The following is an 18,676-nucleotide window of genomic DNA, read 5'->3' as shown; positions in this document are numbered from 1 at the left end:
ATAAACTGAAACTATGAGTTTGATGGTGGTACAAACACAAGTGCAGACTCAATCTCTTCTAACAAAATTCATATGAGGTAAAAAGGAAAGCGCTATAGAAGGGGGAAAATCTAACATTTTTTCCTTACTTTCTTTTTATCACTCCATGTGTTGGGTGTTGTGGTAGCCAGTCTCCAAGATGGCTCCAGTGATCCCTGCCACCTGTGTTGTCCCCTCCTATCTTATACCAGGGTTGGCCTGTGTGACCAATAGAATACAGCAGAAGAGATGGCATGTAACTTCCGAGATTAGGTATAAAACCCTGCAGCTTCCATCCTCCATCCTGGGCATGCTCTCTCTCTCTCTCTTTCTCTCTCTCTCATGACTCATTCTAGGAGGAGCCAGCTGCCTTGTAGCAAGCAGCTCCGTGGAAAGGGCCGCATTGCAAGGGACTGAAGCTTCCTGCTGAGAGTCACATGAGTGATCTCGAAAGTGGATTCTCCTCCCCCCAGTCAAGCCTCGGATGACAGCAGACCCCGATGACACTGTAACTACAGCCTCTTGAGCCATCCTTAGCTAGAACCTGAGCTAACCTGCTCCTGGATTCCTGGCCCCGTGAGGGAAAGAAAATGTTTATGGCTTTAAGCTGCTAAGTTTAGGGGTAATCTGCTATGCAACAGTTAATAATAAATACAGGTGCTTTTCCAATGATACCCCACTTAAGCCTCTAACAACCCTGAGGGATTGTTATTGTCATATTTCACTGAATCTAAGATGCCATTGAGGACTTCCCTGGTGGTGCAGTGGTTAAGAATCCGCCTGCCAATACAGGGGACACGGGTTCGAGCCCTGGTCTGGGAAGGTCCCACATGCCGCGGAGCAACAAAGCCCGTGTATCACTACTGAGCCTGCGCTCTAGAGGCTGTGAGTCACAGCTACTGAGCCTGCGTGCCACAACTACTGAAGCCCGTGCGCCTAGAGCCGACGCTCCGCAACAAGAGAAGCCACTGCAAAGAGAAGTCTGTACACTGCAACGAAGAGTGGCCCCTGCTCGCTGCAACTAGAGAAAGCCCGCGCGCGAGCAGCAACAAAGACCCAACGCAGCCAATAAATAAACGTTCCTTTAAAAAAAAGAAAAAAGATGCCTCATTTATTCAATGAACCATTAAGAAAGGAAAGAAATGCTGTTAGACTATGACATGCCTTCACTTGTAAGATGTGCTCCAATTTCAGGTATGTGTAACAAAAATGTGCATCTTAGAATTGACAATGTTTTTTTTTAATTTATGTTTTACCTACTTTCAGATTTATTTACTTATTTATTTTTACATCTCACATGTTATCTGCTTTTTAAGGCAGGAATTTCTTCTCATGCACTGGGGAAATGAAAGCTTTCTCTTCATCCCCATAATTTAGCTTTCTGTGGAGTAGCTACTTAGTATACATCCGTTAAGAGGTTTTGTTTTTACTAAAAAGGTCAACATGACCTCTAGGGCAAAGCTGGACTCAGCACAGATCTTGTTCTTAATTATAGATATACATGGGAAAATTCTAAAAGACATAAGTTCTCCTAATTCTCATGTTAGGTTCCTTTCTCAGGTTCCTTTCTGGATTCTTAATCAACACTGTCCCGTACATTTCCTCTTTGTGATGTGCAAATGTACTGCATATATGGCCCTTTAACACCAGCTGGAGGCAGCTCCCAGCTCCTTGGAAGAGCTGACGTGAGGGTCCACACCAGCATTCTCGCTTACTTTATCTGAGCCAGACATTATCACTCCCACTGGACGTATGAGGGAAGACACATTAAGAAACTTGCTTAAGGTAACAAAACTAGAAAGCGACAAAGGCTGGGGTTCTAGGAAGCTGTTCTTACTGCTACGTCTCCCACGTCACTAGGCCTTCTCCAAAGAGCAGTGGTGTGGCCTCTCTCCTGACCTTAAATGATATTCACAGCAAAGCACAAAGGGCTGCCAATTCCTGTGAGAGTTTTCCGTGGTCTCTGAATGCGCCTTTTACATGAATAGCATGCTGTCTTTCATCTTGGGAACACAGAGTGTTTCGTAAATGTTATCTCATTAGTCTTCACAGCACCAGACCTTTTCAAACAAATGAGTTAATGTTTGCAGAAAAGTCCTTGAGATTTGAAGACTATAGGCACAGCATGAAGGTACAACATTGTTCTAAAGCCTGAAAAGCTGTGGAGTCACAGCTTTGGAGACCTCTTCTATGAAAATGTCAGACTTTCGAAGAGATGGAGATAGAGGCAGAATTGGATGAGATAGAGGCAGAATTGGGGGAGGCAGAGCCAACAAAGCCATCTGTGGTTTGGAGAGGGAGTAGATCTATTAAGCAGAGCTGCCAAAGGGGATTCCGTTGGCAGCTCTGATCAGTTATTAGCGATTGCCTGATAAGCTGAGTATAGAAGGATTCTAAGGCCGTGTCTGGGCTCATTGGGAATGATTGGTGATGTCTGCCATGGGGACAGGACTGGAGAGTTTAAAGCATATGTTCCAGGAAGTTGCCCTTCTTGCTACAGATCAACCTGGGCTGCATATTAGAATCCGCTGAAGGGCTTTTTAAAAAAATACTGGTACCCAGGCCTCATCCTAGACCAAATGAATCAATTTCAGGGAGTGAGGCCTGGATATCTATATATTGATATTGTTTAAGTGCCAAGTGATTCTAATTGACATCCAGGTCTGAGATACACTGAAGTGAGATTATCACTTTCTAGGGCAGTAGTTCTCAGTCTTGACTGTACATTGGGATTACATGGATTGTATTAAAAATTTATTGATGTCTAGATTGCTAGCCCATATGTCCTGATTTAATTGATCTGGGGGGTGGTCTAGACACTGGGAATCTCAAAAGCACAGCAATTTTTTTTTATAGACAATTTTTTTAGAGCAGTTTTAGGTTTAATTTTAGCAAAAATTGAACAGAAAGTACAGAGAGTTTGACTCACATATACCCTCTGTCCCCATGCAGATACAGCCTCCTCCATTATCAACATCCTCCACCAGAGTGGTACATTTGTTACAACTGATGAACCTGCAAGACACATCATAATCACCCAAAGTGCATTGTTTACATTAGAATTCACCCTTGGTGTTACACATTCTATACCTGAGCACCATTCTCCCATCTGGGACACCTACACAAACCATCGAACTCTGATGTTCTCTCCTGCATAGGGAGCCCTGAGGATGTGGACATGAATATTTCTCTCATTATACAAGATGAGACTCACCATTGCCTCTAGGGTGACACTTCCCTGGGCCAAAGAAACACCCAGTAGTTCACAGTTTACCTGACTCAAAGGGCTCCCTGACCCTCTGGCCATGGGCGCTGAAGACTGATTCACCGAGCTTGCCTTTGCAGAAACTGGTTACTAATATGTCATTTCATTTCTGTCTCTTTCCAGCCTCCAGCTTTGCCTGTCATACAACCATGGCATGTCCTTTCCCCTAGTACCTCTGCACCTTTGCACAAGGGGAAGTATTGGCAAATGCAGATGGAAGTTGTTTTTCAACCTTTGCAGGGCTTTGTAGGTTTCATATACCACTGCCCATACTTACATACAAGCCCACCTCGTGATAAACACATTTGGACTCAGAAATGGAGTTGGTGGGAGAACTGGTTTGACCCTAAATTATGGAGGGATGAAATGTCTTATGATTGGGTTATTTATATCTCTGAAATTCTCCTGTCTCTCCTACTCAGAGAGGTCTCCCACTTGGAGACTAAGACAGCTACAATAGAAATTTTTTCTCCAAAATTGTGACATTGGAAGTTAGGACTCCCCCAAAACCTAGGGAGCTGGATTGCTGAAAGGGTACATAATATTCTCCTATAGAACTGGAGCAAGATGTACAAAGGTGGTACCCTGCACACCTATTCAAGAGCAGAAGAAATGAACAGAGTACATATCAGAGATCCTGTCCATTGAACAGGCAGCAGTTAATGATACTGAAATTTTTCTTTTCATCCTAAGCTCCCCGTTGTCATTCAAGGATTCCTCTGACCTCTAACCTCTATGGTTCTTTAATGAGTTTATCATGTTTCCAGCTCTGTGCTTTCCTTTTCACCTGCTGTTCACTTTCTTTCCAAAGCGGCAACCCTAGGGTCTGATAGTTAAATAATTTGGGAAGTTTTGAGTTAACCAGGCTTTTACAACAAGAATTCTTAGAGCTTAGGAAATGCGTGTGATGAATCTTCAGGAAGATTTGTATTGAATGCACTCTTTTCCAGGCTTTTTTTCTTTTTTTTTTCCTAGACTTTTTCAAGGACATGTCATAGGATATCTGTTTAGTTTAGAAGATGCTGATGAAGTTTCAGATAGAGACTGCTATCTCTTCCTCTGTTCTGAGTTGAATTGTGTTCCCTCAAAAAAGACACACTGAAGTTGTAATACCCAGCACCTCAGAATGTGACTCTATTTGGAAATATGGTCTTTATAGAAGCAATCAAGTTAAAACGAGGTCATTAGGGTGAGCTCTAATGCAATACTACTGGTGTCCTTGTAAAAAAGGGGAATCTGGACACAGAGATAGACATATACAAAAGAAAGACGATGTGAAGAGGCACGGGGAAAAGATGACCTTCTACAAGCCAAGAAATTCCTGAGGCTACCAGAAGCTAAGAGAGGCCTGGAACAGAACCTTCAGAGGGAGTGTGGTCTTGCTGACACCTTAATATCAGACTTCTGGCCTCCAGAAATGTGAGACAATATATTTCTGTTGTTGTAAGCTATCCAGTTGTGCTATGTTATTATGGTGGCCCTAGGAAACTAATACATCCCCTAATATCCATTCCTCTAGTTAGATGGTAGGCAAATTGGGTTCATTTTTTCTCTCTCTACTTCTTCTTTTTAAAAACTTTGAAAATTTTTATAATAAGCTTAAAAATAACAAAAATATTCATTTTTCTCCTCTTCTACTGTCATAGAATATCAACTTTTAGCTAGGCAAATGGGCAACTAGGCTAGAGGTCAGCAAACTCTCTCTGTAAAGGACCAGATAGGGACCTATCTTAGGCCTTGTGGGTCATGTGTTCATTGTCACAACTACTCAATTCTGCCATTGTAGCAGGAAAGCGACCATAGACAATATGTAAACAAATAAGCATGGCTGTGTCCCCATGACTCTATTTACAAAAACAGGCAGCAGACCAGATTTGGCCCATGAGCCATAGTTTGATGACCCCTGATCATTGAGCATCTATTGCATGCTAGGCTCTGATTTAGGAGCTGGGGATACAATAGTAAGCAATATAGTCAAGAACTCTGTCTGCTGGAACTTGGAAAGCTCCAAGCTGTGTCTCCGGCACCTTGTGCAGTGCAGGGCACACAATGTGCAATCCAGAAATATTGAACCAGTAAGTGATTGACAGTCCCCTGGCAGGAAGAGATGAACCAAGCTTTGGTGTCACTGGGCCAAGGGGAAACTCTGGGCCCCCTGAGATGCTAACTAAAGCCCAATGAAAGAATCTCCATTGACAGTTTGATTCCTTAACAAGGCAAAAACAAACCAACCTACATCAATAAGTTCTTATATGCACCAAAAAAAAAAACATGTACAAGAATGATCATAGCGACATATTTCCTGGAAACAACCCAAATATCTGTTAATAGAATTATGGGTAAATCAACTGTAGTATATTCAAACAACGGAACACCATACAGCAAAGGAAACGAACAAACTACTGCTACATGAGGTGACACAGATGAATCTCAAAACTATTGCAAACTGAAACCATCTACTCCCCACCCTGAGCTTAGATACTGAGGACTGACACCATAAACCACTCCAGGGCTTACTGTTTATTAGGATTTTATTATTCCATAGTCTTTGTTAGCATAGCTTTACTATTCCAGGACACTCTTGCCCAGGCAAACAACTTTATTGTTCATTATAGGAACTTCCTGAAAGACCTATCATCTCGTCAATAGAAAACATCAACCGTTTCCATCTCAAGAGTCTTTGAACCTCTCACCTCAAAATTCTTGCCTTACTCTTCCCAACAATCCTAAAAGATATCATAATTCTTGTTAATCCTATTCAAGCCTTCCCATCAAAAGACTCACCTTAAACCAGAATTAAAATCTGAAATTCAACTTTTCCTTCCCCCTCCAACACACTACCAAAGGTCTTTCAAGGTGGTGTTCTCCCTGACGGCAGTAGGCAATACTCTCAGCTTTGTCTTATGAACAGATTGTCCTGGTGATATGCCAGGAGCCAGCATTCAACAGCATAATGTGTAGTGAGAAAAACCAGACACCAAAAAAACATGCTTTATGCTTCAATTTATATTGAGTTCAAGAATAGGCAAAAATAATCTGTGCTGATGGAAATCGGAACTGTAGCTACTCGAGAGGTACGTATTGCCTGGGAGATGACATGAGAGAGTTTTCTGGATGCTGGAGATGTCCTGTATCTTGATCTAGATGGTGGTTACATGAGTATACACATATGTAAAAGTTCGTTGAGAAGTACATTTTGTGCGCATTTTACTGCATGTAAAAAAAGGAGGATTTAATAAAAGATTTAAAAATTTTTGTTGAAGTTCAAAATTTAATAGGTGTCAGAGATTATGGGGAGAGCTGACTGTAGTTTTTAAATTATTGCTTTAGTCAAGGGGTCGCCTTAAATGACGTGGAGTCAGGTATTGTGAGAGATCCCAACATGGCGACCTCGGTTTTGCTTTCAAACCCTTCTAGGCATCATGTACACCTGAGACAGGAGAGGTCACTGCCATTGGCCTTGAACCCTGCACATGAATCGGTGATATTTGTACACATGTAACAAAGGAGGTTGTGGTGAGAATTAGCAATTGGAACACACAGTCTTCCACGTACAGGATGCAACTTGTGAATATAGACATCTTGAAACAGCCCTTCTTAGGGACTTACAGTGTTACTCCTGTAAAAACCTAATGTGTGGGATATTGCATAAAGGGACTCACCACCCCTTCCTCTATTGTAAGGATGTGGCTACATCAGTTAAGATTACATCCAGAATTGTGTTGACAAAACTGGGGGTAGAGACAGTGTAGATGGGTTCTGCTCTCATTATTTGTGGGATTCACCCATGTTGTCTCGTTTGCAGTAGTCTGTTCCTTTTAATTGCTATATAGTAGGAAAATGTGTGTACATATGTGGTGAGTGTGTGTGTGTGTGTGTGTGTGTGTGTGTGTGAGAGAGAGAGAGAGAGAGAGAGAGAGGGAGGGAATCTGTTTGATCTGTTCCAAGAATTAACATGAAATCCAGCTCCAGAAAGGCCTAGCAGACTTCTATAACTGGAGTAATCAAAATAAGTATCTAAATTGACAAAGATATACACACACACACACACACACAGAAATATTTCATGTGAAAAGGGAAGGAGGAACAATTTGTACTACTTTTGGGTAGGTGACTCAGTTCCTCTACTTGTTCAAACACGTTTCATTTTCACAAACCAGGCTGAGCCAAGTCCTATAAACCCACGCTGTTGTTAACCCTCCTCTCATCTCAGAAATGTAAAATGAGGAAAATTCGGGCTGTGCTACAAAATGTCCTGATAAAAGGCCAATGCTTAAAGTAGAAGTATTTCATAACTTTCATTTTTAAAATGAAAAAACAGATACGTATTTGATATTTATAAAACATCTCATTTAGTAGCTAGACGACGTAGATACCATGTACTTATGTTTCCCAAACACAGAGTGGGAATTATGGTTTTCCCCATAATATTTTTAGCCTGTAGTCACTGCCAATCTCACCTGGCTCATCCCTCCACCTAATTGCAGACACAATTATTCTCCAGTGTTTACCATGGAAGGATTCCTCTGTTCACCCACAAGAACAATGGTTTTCTCGTACACTTGGGAAGTGTCCTTTAAAGACTGTGGACTGTTCCCTGAATTTTAGGATCTGAATCTTTCTTTTCTCTTTTTTGTTTTCTTCCCCAAAGTAGTATATGTTTATAGGAGACACTTCAGCAAGTATAGATAAGCAAAATGAATCAAGACAAAAATCACCCAGAATCTGATCCAAATTACTTTTTAGTGTATGCATATGTTATAAATATAAATATACATAATATTTTACTGTGTTGACTACATTTTATCAAACCAGTTCCTTGTTGTCGGACATTTAAGCTCTTGTCATTTTTCTAGGTATAAACAGTACTCCCAAAATTATCCCTGGAAACTGAACATCCTTGATAATCCTCTTAAAATAAAGGTCTAGGGTTTCCCTGGTGGCGCAGTGGTTGGGAGTCCGCCTGCCGATGCAGGGGACGTGGGTTCGTGCCCCAGTCCGGGAAGATACCACATGCCGTGGAGCGGCTGGGCCCGTGAGTCATGGCCGCTGAGCCTGCGCGTCCAGAGCCTGTGCTCCACAACGGGAGAGGCCACAGCAGTGAGAGTCCCGCGTACCGCAAAAAAAAAAAAAAAAAAAAGGTCTAAAGGTAAAAATATTGGGTTAAAAAGGATGGGCAGACTTTCTAGATTGTCACTTTTCTGAAAAATTGCACCAAATCCCATACCCGTTCATACTAGGGTAAGTGTCAGAGGAAACGTAATCAAAGAGATCTCACACACGTACAACAAAGAGATTGTAGTGAAGGTACCATTCCATCAATTTCCTTAGATTTCAATTCAAGAGATTTCCTTTATGCAGGTGGTTATTTGCAAATCTGGTAAGTACGGTAAAATGATCCTCAGAAGGAATTATCTAACCTTGAGGCCATGTGTGCTATTCAGGTGGTTCAGTTTCTACAGAAATCTGTTTTTATGTTGCCAGGTGATGATAAGCTGTTTCAGTACAATCCCTGAGGGAATTTCCAGCTGAATTGAGGGGTTTAGAATATTACAGACCCAGAGTGTGAGCTATGAATAGAAATAAACTAGGGTAGAAGGGAACTTGTGTGAGCTATTTCCTCTGGACAATGGCAATGTCTACTGTGAAAGGATTTACAAACTAGAGGAAACGTTGAGTCACTCAAATCTGGGCTCTGATGGAGATGACTGAGGTCACAGGGGTCTGTCAAAGCCCCCTTTTGTGGGCGGAGAGTCTGAGTTCCAGGATTGAAGGAGACAAGACTCCAGCACCTGGGCAGGGGCAGCAGAGGGGGTGGAGGGGGCCAAGGAAAGAAGTGGGTTTTCACGTTAGACTGACCTGGATTTAAGCATAGTTTTATCACTTGCTAAAGATGTGGCCTTGGGTAGACTACTTAACCTTTCTGGTCTTAGAGTCTATACAATGGAGACAAGTATCCCCTACTTGGGCTGTTGAGAGAGTTCAGTGAAATAATGTGTGTAGAAACGAAGTACAGTAATTGACACAGAACTCAATAGTTGAGTTGCTATTATTACTATCATGGTTAATAATCATTATTTCCATTTCCTTTGTGGATAGATTTAGGAGGGAAAAATGCTTATGACTGATCATTATGCCTCTTTTTTGGATGCACAGGTTCTTAACCTGGTGTCTAAGAACTCCTAAGAGGTCCATGGATAGATATCTGTGGTGGGAGGAGGTGTTAAGCTTGGATGGGAAAAAAAATTGTCACTGTTTTTATTAACATCTAATGAAAATGTAGTATTTCCTTTATTGTGACTGCAGGCAACAAATCACAGCAGTATCAGCAACACTGATTGTCCTTTGAACAACAACACAAAATTACACATCTTTTCAGTATCATATTAAAATTGTTGCATGTATCTCAAAATATCTTCAATTGGAATCATATTTCAAAAGTACAGTAGTTCTTAGACTCCCCCCTCCTTAGCCCACTGCTAGATAACACGTGATCATTGTTTTCCAGTCTACAGATGTGGGTGTGATGGAGCTGCCTATCAAGACAACTATCTTATAATTTTAAAAAATATTTTGATAAAATAGTCAGATATCTGGGTTTACTTTGTCATCCTATGTCTTTGTTTTATGCATTTTAAACAGTATTCCTCAAAGGAGTCCATAAGCTTCACCAGACTGCCAGAAAGACAGAGGCAGGAGACCTGGCTCTTAGGAGGAGTTCTGCTGTCTAACAGCCAGTGAAGCTTCTTTATTCACTAGCTTGTCTGTTGCATAGGCCAATAAACACCAAAAGCTGACAATTTCTGAAGACAATTCCCAATAGGTCAGGGGATCCTGTCACTGGAGAGAGCCTAACGATACAACAGATGTAAGATATCGAGAGAAAATGTCTGTTACATTCCTCAGGAGTTGGATGTCTGGAGCACCCAGTGGAAAGGAAGGTTGCCTAACTAGGATGATGGCCCAAATGCAAGGATAGCAGAGGAAGGTGGAAGAGGAGGGAGAAGATGAAGAAGAGGAAGTGGGATAAAGAAACCAGAAGACACAAAGCCCCTAGCAATGGAGACCGTACAACCTGCAGACTGGAAAAAAAAAAAAAAATAGGAAGAAAAAAGGAGGAACTTGAAACAAAGGATGATGAAACTAAACAACAAAATGGTAGTGAATACTTTATTTGTTGTATTTAAACAAGCAAATTTGGGGGGGTGGTGGTATTTCCTCATGGTCCTCCCACCCTTCCTCCCCCATGTTCCCATGATGCTAATCAACTGCTTTATTCCGTTCCCCATCTTCCTTCTTGTCCAATTATCCAGGCCTTTCTCGTTTTAAATCCATGATCCTCAGTCTTGTCTTTGAAGGACGAAAAGCTTTCCACGTGTTAGGAAAATTCAGGATCTGGTAGTCCTTGCGACAACTCGCTGCATGTGTATTTTGACTCATTCATTTGGCTTTGTGCATTCTCAACCTGTCCTCCCACGCCAGGTAAGTATCTGTCTCTTTTATAACATGAATCAATTCAAAAGGCCCCTTGTTAGAGATTTGCAGGCATGCAAATGGGAAACACCATATAAACAGTGAAAAAATACATCTTTTCAGGTTGTTGGATTTTCTCCTTAACGGTCTTAAAAAAAGCAACTAGAAATCTTTCATTTCATAAACACATGCACATATAAATATTTACAGTAGTAATCAGAATGTGATATTTATCCTTGTAATGTTTCTGAAAAAACATGACCTCGGCCAGAGTTTATCTCATGTAGGCTGAGAACTGTCACTCAGTTTGTAAATTACCTCCAGAGTGTGGTTTATTTTCTTATTCCTAAAAAAAAAAGAATTTCTTTGCTAAGTTCAGACACTGACATCCCGTGAAGATGCCAGTCTTTACACACACTTATAAAAGTAGAACATGTGCTGTATGACACACTAGTACAAAGTTTTACAAATTATTACAAGTAAATTATATAAATTACAGTGACATTGAGGAAGATTGTAGTTTTATCTTGGGGTGGGTCTTCTAGCAATCATATTGCTGTAAAGAAAATGAAATAAGCATCAGGTTCTGATCAGGCTAAACAATGATGACATTTCAGTGCTTTAAATTCCTGTTTTAAGCAAACGTAAAGCAGACAGATCTCAGCTTCAGCAGAGGTTGGGTCAACAATACTGAGAGCTTTGACAATGCTCACAGAACGGTTCCTAAACAAACCAGACTGTTGTCCTTCCCCAGTAAAAGCTGCAGAAAGAGGCCATGGAAACTGCAGTTTACGATGCTTGGCTGGCTTTGAATGTGCTTGGGGTGGGTTTTTAATCTCAGGGATTTAAGAGATAATGCCTTGGGAGTGTCACACTGATGGGGGCTCAAGGCAGGCAACTTTTGAATTAAATGCTACAGAGTTACAGATTTGACTCATCTACATTAAAAACCTTGCTCTTTGAAACTGTCTTTTGTCTTACAAACAAACTTAACAGATCTGACCTGCAGTGTCTGGGAAGAAGCCTCCCTACAGTGACTCAGATGGGAAACCCAGTGGGACTCTTGGTTCCCCCCACTCAGAGGAGAGTGTCATTCTGCTGAACCACTACAGCAATTTTGGTCGTTGACACTTATGCCCGTCCCCCAGATGCACCAGCGCTGAAGTGCAGTGGGTTCTCACCTCATTTAAACTCTGCCTTGTAGGAAATTCAAGGCTAAAGATAGGTTATTTTATAGTAATCCCAAGAGCATTCTTTGCCTCCCCCGCCGCAACCATATTGCCTGGAAACGACTCCAAATTGAAGGCTTTCCACTCCGCTGTTTTCTTGGAAATTTGGCAGGCTCCCAAGGCAATTATTAGTTTTGCTTTATTTGCCTGATAAGGAAATCTAGAATTTTATTTTAACTTCCCCTCAAAAATCGTAGAAAGTTTCCATCTATGTTCAGCAAAGTTTTTCACGGTAGCGATGGGCTTTTCGTTTTCATTAGGTTTTGTCTTATTTTCAAAGAAAGTTAGGAGATCTTGAACCAGAGAAGTGAATGCTTAGGAAAATACAAATTAAGTAAGTTTTTCTTTATCTAATCCTGCTTTACAGAATAAGACATTTAAAAAAAAAAATTGGACCAAAGCTGGACTTCCATCAATTCAGTAATATATGTTTTTTAGGAAAATATAGAAACAAAACCTTTCCTTACTAACAAATGCGTATTTCTCCTCAAAATCATATCCCCAGGAAACAAGTGCTTCCTGGTTTTCTTTCACAGTGAAAGGCTTTTAATGAGCTGCTATTCAAAGGCTACTAGTGATTCTCCAGGCTTAGCTGTTTGGGCATTATTGTGACTCCTTATTAGGAAGGAACTGTAGAAAACCCAACAGAAGAGCAAGTGCTGCATACAGGTTAAGAGAAGGAGCTGTGGCACAAAATGACCCAGGGTTTGAAGCCTGTTACTTCCTTACTAGGTGATCTTAGAAATGTTGCTCAATCTCTGCATCATAGGCTTTTCTGGAATAGGGGTTTAGCACAATGCTAAGGGCAATGGATGATGGCTGTTACTTGTGTATACTAGTTGGGAATGTGAGAGCAAGCAATGAAAGGACACTTCTTTTGTGTCTCTGCAACCAGAGCAGGGGCAGTGGGTTAGATCCTGAAGGGGCACTCTGTCTACGGGTGACATTGTTGTATATTCACAGGGCCAGCTACAAAAAAACCAAGATAACCCAGTGACTGTGACACTCAAGGAAGCTTACTATTGAGTGCAAAACTGAATGCTGTAAATGCTATGCCACAAAAATGGAATAAACACTGGTAGTTGGAGCAGGGTTTGATGTTGGCTTTTTTCTCTAGGTTGAAAACTATGGTGCATTTTTACACAGGTTCTTACCTGTTGGCGAGAGCAGCAATAACCACAGATGCCTCCAAGCACTCCGTTTATTATTTGAAAGAGACACAAGATGAATTCAATTCCACCAAGTGCCAAGAGGATAGAAAACAGAGAGACATTCCATTCCACTGCATGCTTGGGTTCAATGCATTGGGACCATGTGGAGCTATCCAGAAGGTAACTGTGGATAAAAAGAGAGACTTCTGACATATGGCCACACCCAGTGGGATGTCTCATAAGCATAATTTTTGTGTGGTGTTCTTTCATTAATCAATAGATTTCTTCAATGCCCTGTATCAGATTCTTCCAATCCAAGTCATTCCACAAAATGAGGAATTTAGCCCAGATCTTGTTGCCGTAATAAACAAGAAATTCAACAAAGATTATGGAACACACGGTGTGGGTTAGACATCAAGACAGAGCTGGGGATATAATGGCCTGGGTTCTGTCCTGGAAAAGCATCGCTTAAGAGAAGAAACAGTAGCTAATCTCAGTGTAACCAGTACACTGATCAGGTAAACCAAGGGTGAAAGGGCCATAGAGGAACGACACCTAACTTAGGCCAGGGAGAAGAGCTGCTTATGCATCTAGTCCACAAGTCTGAGCTCCATGAAGGTAGGAACCAGACCTATTCATCATTGTATATCCAATTCCCAAGCCAGTATCTGACACACAGTAAGTACTCAACACATTGGAAAAGTCATCGAATGATGAATAAGAATCCGAAGTCACTGTAAAATGTTAGCAAACCACACTGGGGTCATTATCTGAACATATATATTCCTCACGAAATAGGGTTCCATCACGTGGGAAAATCTAAGATTGACTTAATTCCACTAAGAGATCTGGTATCATTCTTTCCTTATCACTTCTTCCTACCACAACAGAACGAAAGGGCTGCAAATTAGAGAACTCGCTTTGGAATGGTTCATTGAGCCAATCAGAAATTCAATTTGTTGATTACATACAAAAAAATTCTGTTCTCCTGGTCCCGTCTTTCTGCATATAAAGTGGAACAAAAATCCACAGTTTCAGAACACAATATAAAAAATTTCTCTGGCTCCACTTGGCTATTGAGCAACTAATCACTGGCTTGTTATTCCCCATATTGAAATCTCTGGACAAGTTGAAATTAGGAATAACACAGAAGCAGGAGGTTTCTTGCAGGAGCTGGGGTGGATCACGAGAGTGGCTATAAAATTATCAGCTATAAAAATGTTTAATGATACTCTCACCTCTCCTTGGATTAATCATAATGTATTTTAGAGGTGGGTTTGTGCAGTAGATCATATGTTTTTGTATACATGTGTAACCAATTTGTACTGGTACATTCAGTACGTTCACAACAAAGCATGAAAAGTATGAGCTGAAAAATCGTGATCAATAACAATTTTGAACACCAAAATTTCAAACTCCTATGAGTGCTGATTTTCCTTCAGAAGCTACCATTGGGCTGTACCTGTCGAAAGCTAGTAGATAATATTAACAGCTAAGAATGGCACTGCTCATGCTCAGTCAGCTTCTGTGACAAATATTTTATACATAATATCTTATTAATCCTCCAGACAACTGCCATTGGCTTTATTTTATTACAGATGAAATAACTGAGGTGCAGAGAGCTCAGTTCACCTTTTCCTGGTTACTGAGACAGTAAATGCAGAGTTGAGATTGAGCCCAGGTCTATCTAATTCCATATTCATGATCTGATGGCTTCATTATATGCTACAAAATTCATGGGAGACAAACATTCTTGAAAATATAAGGGCAATTCAAATTCATTATTCTTATTATTTTCACTCATGAATCTCATTACTAAACCTTTCAAAATTCAAAACAGAATGTCATTCATTTATCATTATGTACATCAGTTTCCATCAGCTATTTCTGTTCTTTTCTCAATAACGGATAAGAAATAAGTATCAACATAAAGCAATGGAGCCACTTAAATTTTCCTGATGGTTAAAGTCATGAATAAGATCTGTCTTATACAGCCTGATCACTTTAAATAAAGGGTGTGTTATACACAGTTATTATGTTATATGTGAGTGTGTGTGTGTGTGTCTTGGGGGGGTAGTATGATTGACCCTGGGCTTTGGTTAAATTCATATGGTTTTCATCCATATTATATAAGGATTCCATAATATTTTCTTAGAAAATAGTAAAATTAGCCAATTGCTCTGGCATAGTATACACACTGTATAAGCACAAACTTCACAGCTAGGCTGCCTGGGTTCAAATCATGACTGCCATGTCTTAGCAATGTGACTTTGGATAAGTTACTTCATCTCTCTGTGCCTCCACTTCCACATCTGTAAAGTGGAAGCAATAGTGGAAGTCACCTCATACCGTTATCACAAGGACTGAGTCAGTGAATCCATTAAAAAGCTTCTCTGGGTCAGGGACTGGGCATTCATCCTCCGATACCCCTTGCCTAAATTGTGCCTGAGTTAGTGAGAATAAACCTGGTTGAGAGGATGGATGAATGAATGGTTGATGCCTTTTTAGTTTGATGGGTTTACCACTATACACACGTGGTGGATGAGAATGTGCGACCTGATGGGGGTCAATCACTTACCCTCCCTCCGTGTTGGCAAAGGTGTAGTTCCATTGGCCACTGGCATCAAGACATCTTGGTCCTTCCGCTAAGCCCAGTGCTGCCACAATGACGCAGTAGCCAGATCCCGCAATTCCGATGAGAGCGGCCAGTACAGAAGAAATCATCTAGGGAAAGGAGGATCACCAGAAGTGAGGCACAGAGCGTTGCAGCTACCTCTTAGGGACCACTTCCGCACCCGGCGCAAGAAAACCTACCGCACATCTTTTGCCGCAGTTTTCGTGGCCGCCACAGCCGCAGCAGTCGTCCTGTTCCAGCCCCATGAAGATGAATGCTGGCAGGAGCATCTGTTTAGAAAACACGCAAATTAAAGTCATTGTCTTTCTCCCGGTCCATAGGGTCAGTCAGGCTCAGCATCTTTTGGTAAAATATTTTTCTTTCTGACACTGTTGAATGTCTTTGGGTTAGGTTGACAAAATATCTCAAAGAATGGAAACTCTGAGGAGAGAAAAAACGCTCTAAAGGGCAATATCCCTTTGTTTTCATGTAATGTATCACATTAGGTAGGGTCAGGTTGTAGCATGGGAGGGGTAAAATAATTACCTATACATGTGTTAATCCATAAGAGTTCATAACATAGTTCCAGAGGCAAACTCTTTTCGGAAACTATTAAACCCTGTCTTTTAAGTCTGTTGGTTTGTTTGAAAAGCATAGAAGATAACAACAAATCTTCAACAGAATAACTGAAACTTTTTTATAAACAAGAGAGATGAAAGCTCTGTATAATAGAGGTGAAGTGCTTCTTTGAAGACACATTGCATGGTTGTAGCTTCACAATAAAGCTCTTAAAATAACATAAGTTTGAAATACTTTGAGTTCAAGATCAAAAGAAGTTTAAACAAGCAAGGTGTTGTCTTAAAGACAAATGATTATGAAATTAACTATACCTCAAAAAATAAAACAAAACAAAAACAGACCTGAGAACTAGTGGGGAAAAAAAAGACAAATGATTATGTTAACATGATGGTAATGCTTAAATTCAAAGCAGATTTGCCATACCATAGTTAGTACATTATGTCTAAGTATCTTTTACTTGACTAAGAAAAATGTTCTGTGTGGTATTAGCAATTCCATAAAACTTCTGTTCAAAATTCTCAATCCCAGCATTTCAAAGAGGCAAACTCAAGTTTGTCCACATTATTTCCATGCTGTGGTTGAAACTAATACTTTCAGCTCCCAGGTTGGCAGGCAAATTCTTCTCACTTCACTTCAAAACAAACCTTGGAACAAACAACACATTCCACTATTACCTTCAGACACTGATTTGCTGCTAACTGAAGGATTTTTCCTAAATGCCACACACCAAGCTTACATAAAGGAGAAAATTTATAGTTCTTTCTCAATAGCCGTGCACTCACAATTCAATATTTTTCTCTGTCACTGATGCGTGAGAATAAACAGCAGAGAATTTGGATCCAAAACTCTGTTGATTTAGACAGAGAACCAGCGGACTTCTCCCAGCTCCCCAGAGCAAAGGTTAAATGACTACCTGCTCCGGGACTAGAAACTATAGTTTTTCAAATCTGATTTAAAAGCTAGTATCTGTTTCTAGCTGTAAAGTAAGAGAGTTCAGCAAAAAAGTAGTTCACTTTTCATTGAAAGGGGATTTTGTAAAACAACATCTAATAAAATCAATACACTATACCTATCTCAACTTTTGTATAATCTGCTTTCAAAAGAAGAATGAACAAAATTCCTGGATTTGGAAACATGCCTCATAGAAAACTTTCTGTGAAAACATCTCGTCTAACAAGAAAGAATTCTTTAAGGCTGGAATGATTCTGAATGACTTACCAGCAAACCTCCTCCTATGATGCCAGAGAAGAACCACACAAAGTGGCTAAGATGGTCTTCAGAAGCGTACTTTGTTTCCCCATTGGGAAAGTACAGCAAAATATTAGCTACAATGCAGACGATGGCGAGCCACACCAGAGAATGTCCGATGCATCGTGCGCATTTCCCGTAGCACATAGTGGCAGAGTTTCTTTTTTCCCCTTCACTCTGCGCCTTGGCTCGGTGATGGCCCAAATCAGATGAGAGCGTGCCCGTCTGCGGAGAAAGCAAAAGACATTCTCAGCCCATTCCTGCAACCTCTTAAATACTCTGAGTTCTAAGTCACCGGGTGGATGAGGTACTTGGCTCTCATTGGTCCTGATCGCAGGCTCCGGTTGGGGGCGGGGGGGGGGGGAGGTGGGGGAATGTCCCGCCCTTCAAATGAAATCCTTGGGACAAGCGAAACCAGGGGCAGGACTTGAGAAACCGCCTCAGCCATAGGCAAGAGAGAAGTTGATTAATCCTCCACAAGGAATTCACTGTGTAACTCCTTCGCAGGATTAAAAAAAATCCACAGGAAAGTCTAATATAACTTTCCAGTAAGTGCCAAGCGTCCACAGCATGACAGCTCTGGTTGAGGCTGTGATTTTGTTCCATGCAGCTGTCTGGACAGCTTCCAGTCTGAGGGCTCTGTGTTCGCTTTCACCTCTGCACTGATTTAATCCGAGACCTGGGGCAAGTCTCCTGAGCTCTGAGCTCGTTTCCTTGTCTGTTAAAGGCAAGGTGTCCAAGCCATCACCCACGGATTTAAGGATGCTTTTGGGGAAAATTACAGAGCTGCCTTCTTTCCTCTGCCTCTGGTGTGCTCGGCAGGACTGTGCCTACTGTCCAGCCTTCCCGGACATCTGCCTCCAAAACAAATCTGGCACCAAAACAAAGGTGGCATTAGTCAACACAAAGGGCTCAGGTACCGTTTTATTCCTGAGTACTGCTGTCAGGTGAAGGGTTGCCAGGAAGGTCTAAGGGAGGCCTAAAGTCTGGGAGAAGGATTAAAAAGAATAAGAAAGAAAAAGAAAGGAGCGGAAGAGAAAGGAACTTGGCAAGCAGAGTGGGGAAACAAGATTGAGAGAGTCTGGAATTACTGGGAGAA

General features: G+C 41.1%; 1 protein-coding gene across 1 annotated transcript; it reads right to left on the bottom strand.

Annotated features, from left to right (window-relative positions):
• Positions 1 to 9,783: 9,783 nt before the first annotated feature.
• On the bottom strand, positions 9,784 to 17,804 carry TM4SF1 (transmembrane 4 L six family member 1). The gene is made up of 5 exons (XM_089909923.1): positions 17,548 to 17,804; positions 15,951 to 16,040; positions 15,715 to 15,860; positions 13,140 to 13,320; positions 9,784 to 11,272 (listed from the first exon to the last, which is right to left on the bottom strand). Exons 1-5 carry the CDS (start codon positions 17,722 to 17,724, stop codon positions 11,207 to 11,209), a joined length of 660 nt encoding a protein of 219 aa, XP_089766049.1. The 5' UTR covers positions 17,725 to 17,804; the 3' UTR covers positions 9,784 to 11,206.
• Between the last annotated feature and the right edge of the window lie 872 nt (positions 17,805 to 18,676).

The sequence above is a fragment of the Delphinapterus leucas genome, chromosome 4 (genome assembly GCF_059928025.1).
Source record: "Delphinapterus leucas isolate spDelLeu-1000000601 "Yukka" chromosome 4, BTC_Dleu_Yukka2, whole genome shotgun sequence".
Taxonomy (NCBI): domain Eukaryota; kingdom Metazoa; phylum Chordata; class Mammalia; order Artiodactyla; family Monodontidae; genus Delphinapterus; species Delphinapterus leucas.
The sequence above is the reverse complement of the archived record's forward strand: the minus strand, read 5'-3'. Positions and strand labels throughout refer to the sequence as shown.

What these genes read in the sequence shown, in the direction of transcription:
- TM4SF1 (XM_089909923.1), bottom strand. Translation starts at nt 17,724, where the DNA reads ATGTGCTACGGGAAATGCGCACGATGCATCGGACATTCTCTGGTGTGG. An exon ending in ACTGCGGCAAAAGATGTGCG is followed by an intron (nt 15,861 to 15,950) that starts GTAGGTTTTCTT and finishes TCCTTTCCCTAG; the next exon opens with ATGATTTCTTCTGTACTGGC. An exon ending in TTTGCCAACACGGAGGGAGG is followed by an intron (nt 13,321 to 15,714) that starts GTAAGTGATTGA and finishes TTTTATCCACAG; the next exon opens with TTACCTTCTGGATAGCTCCA.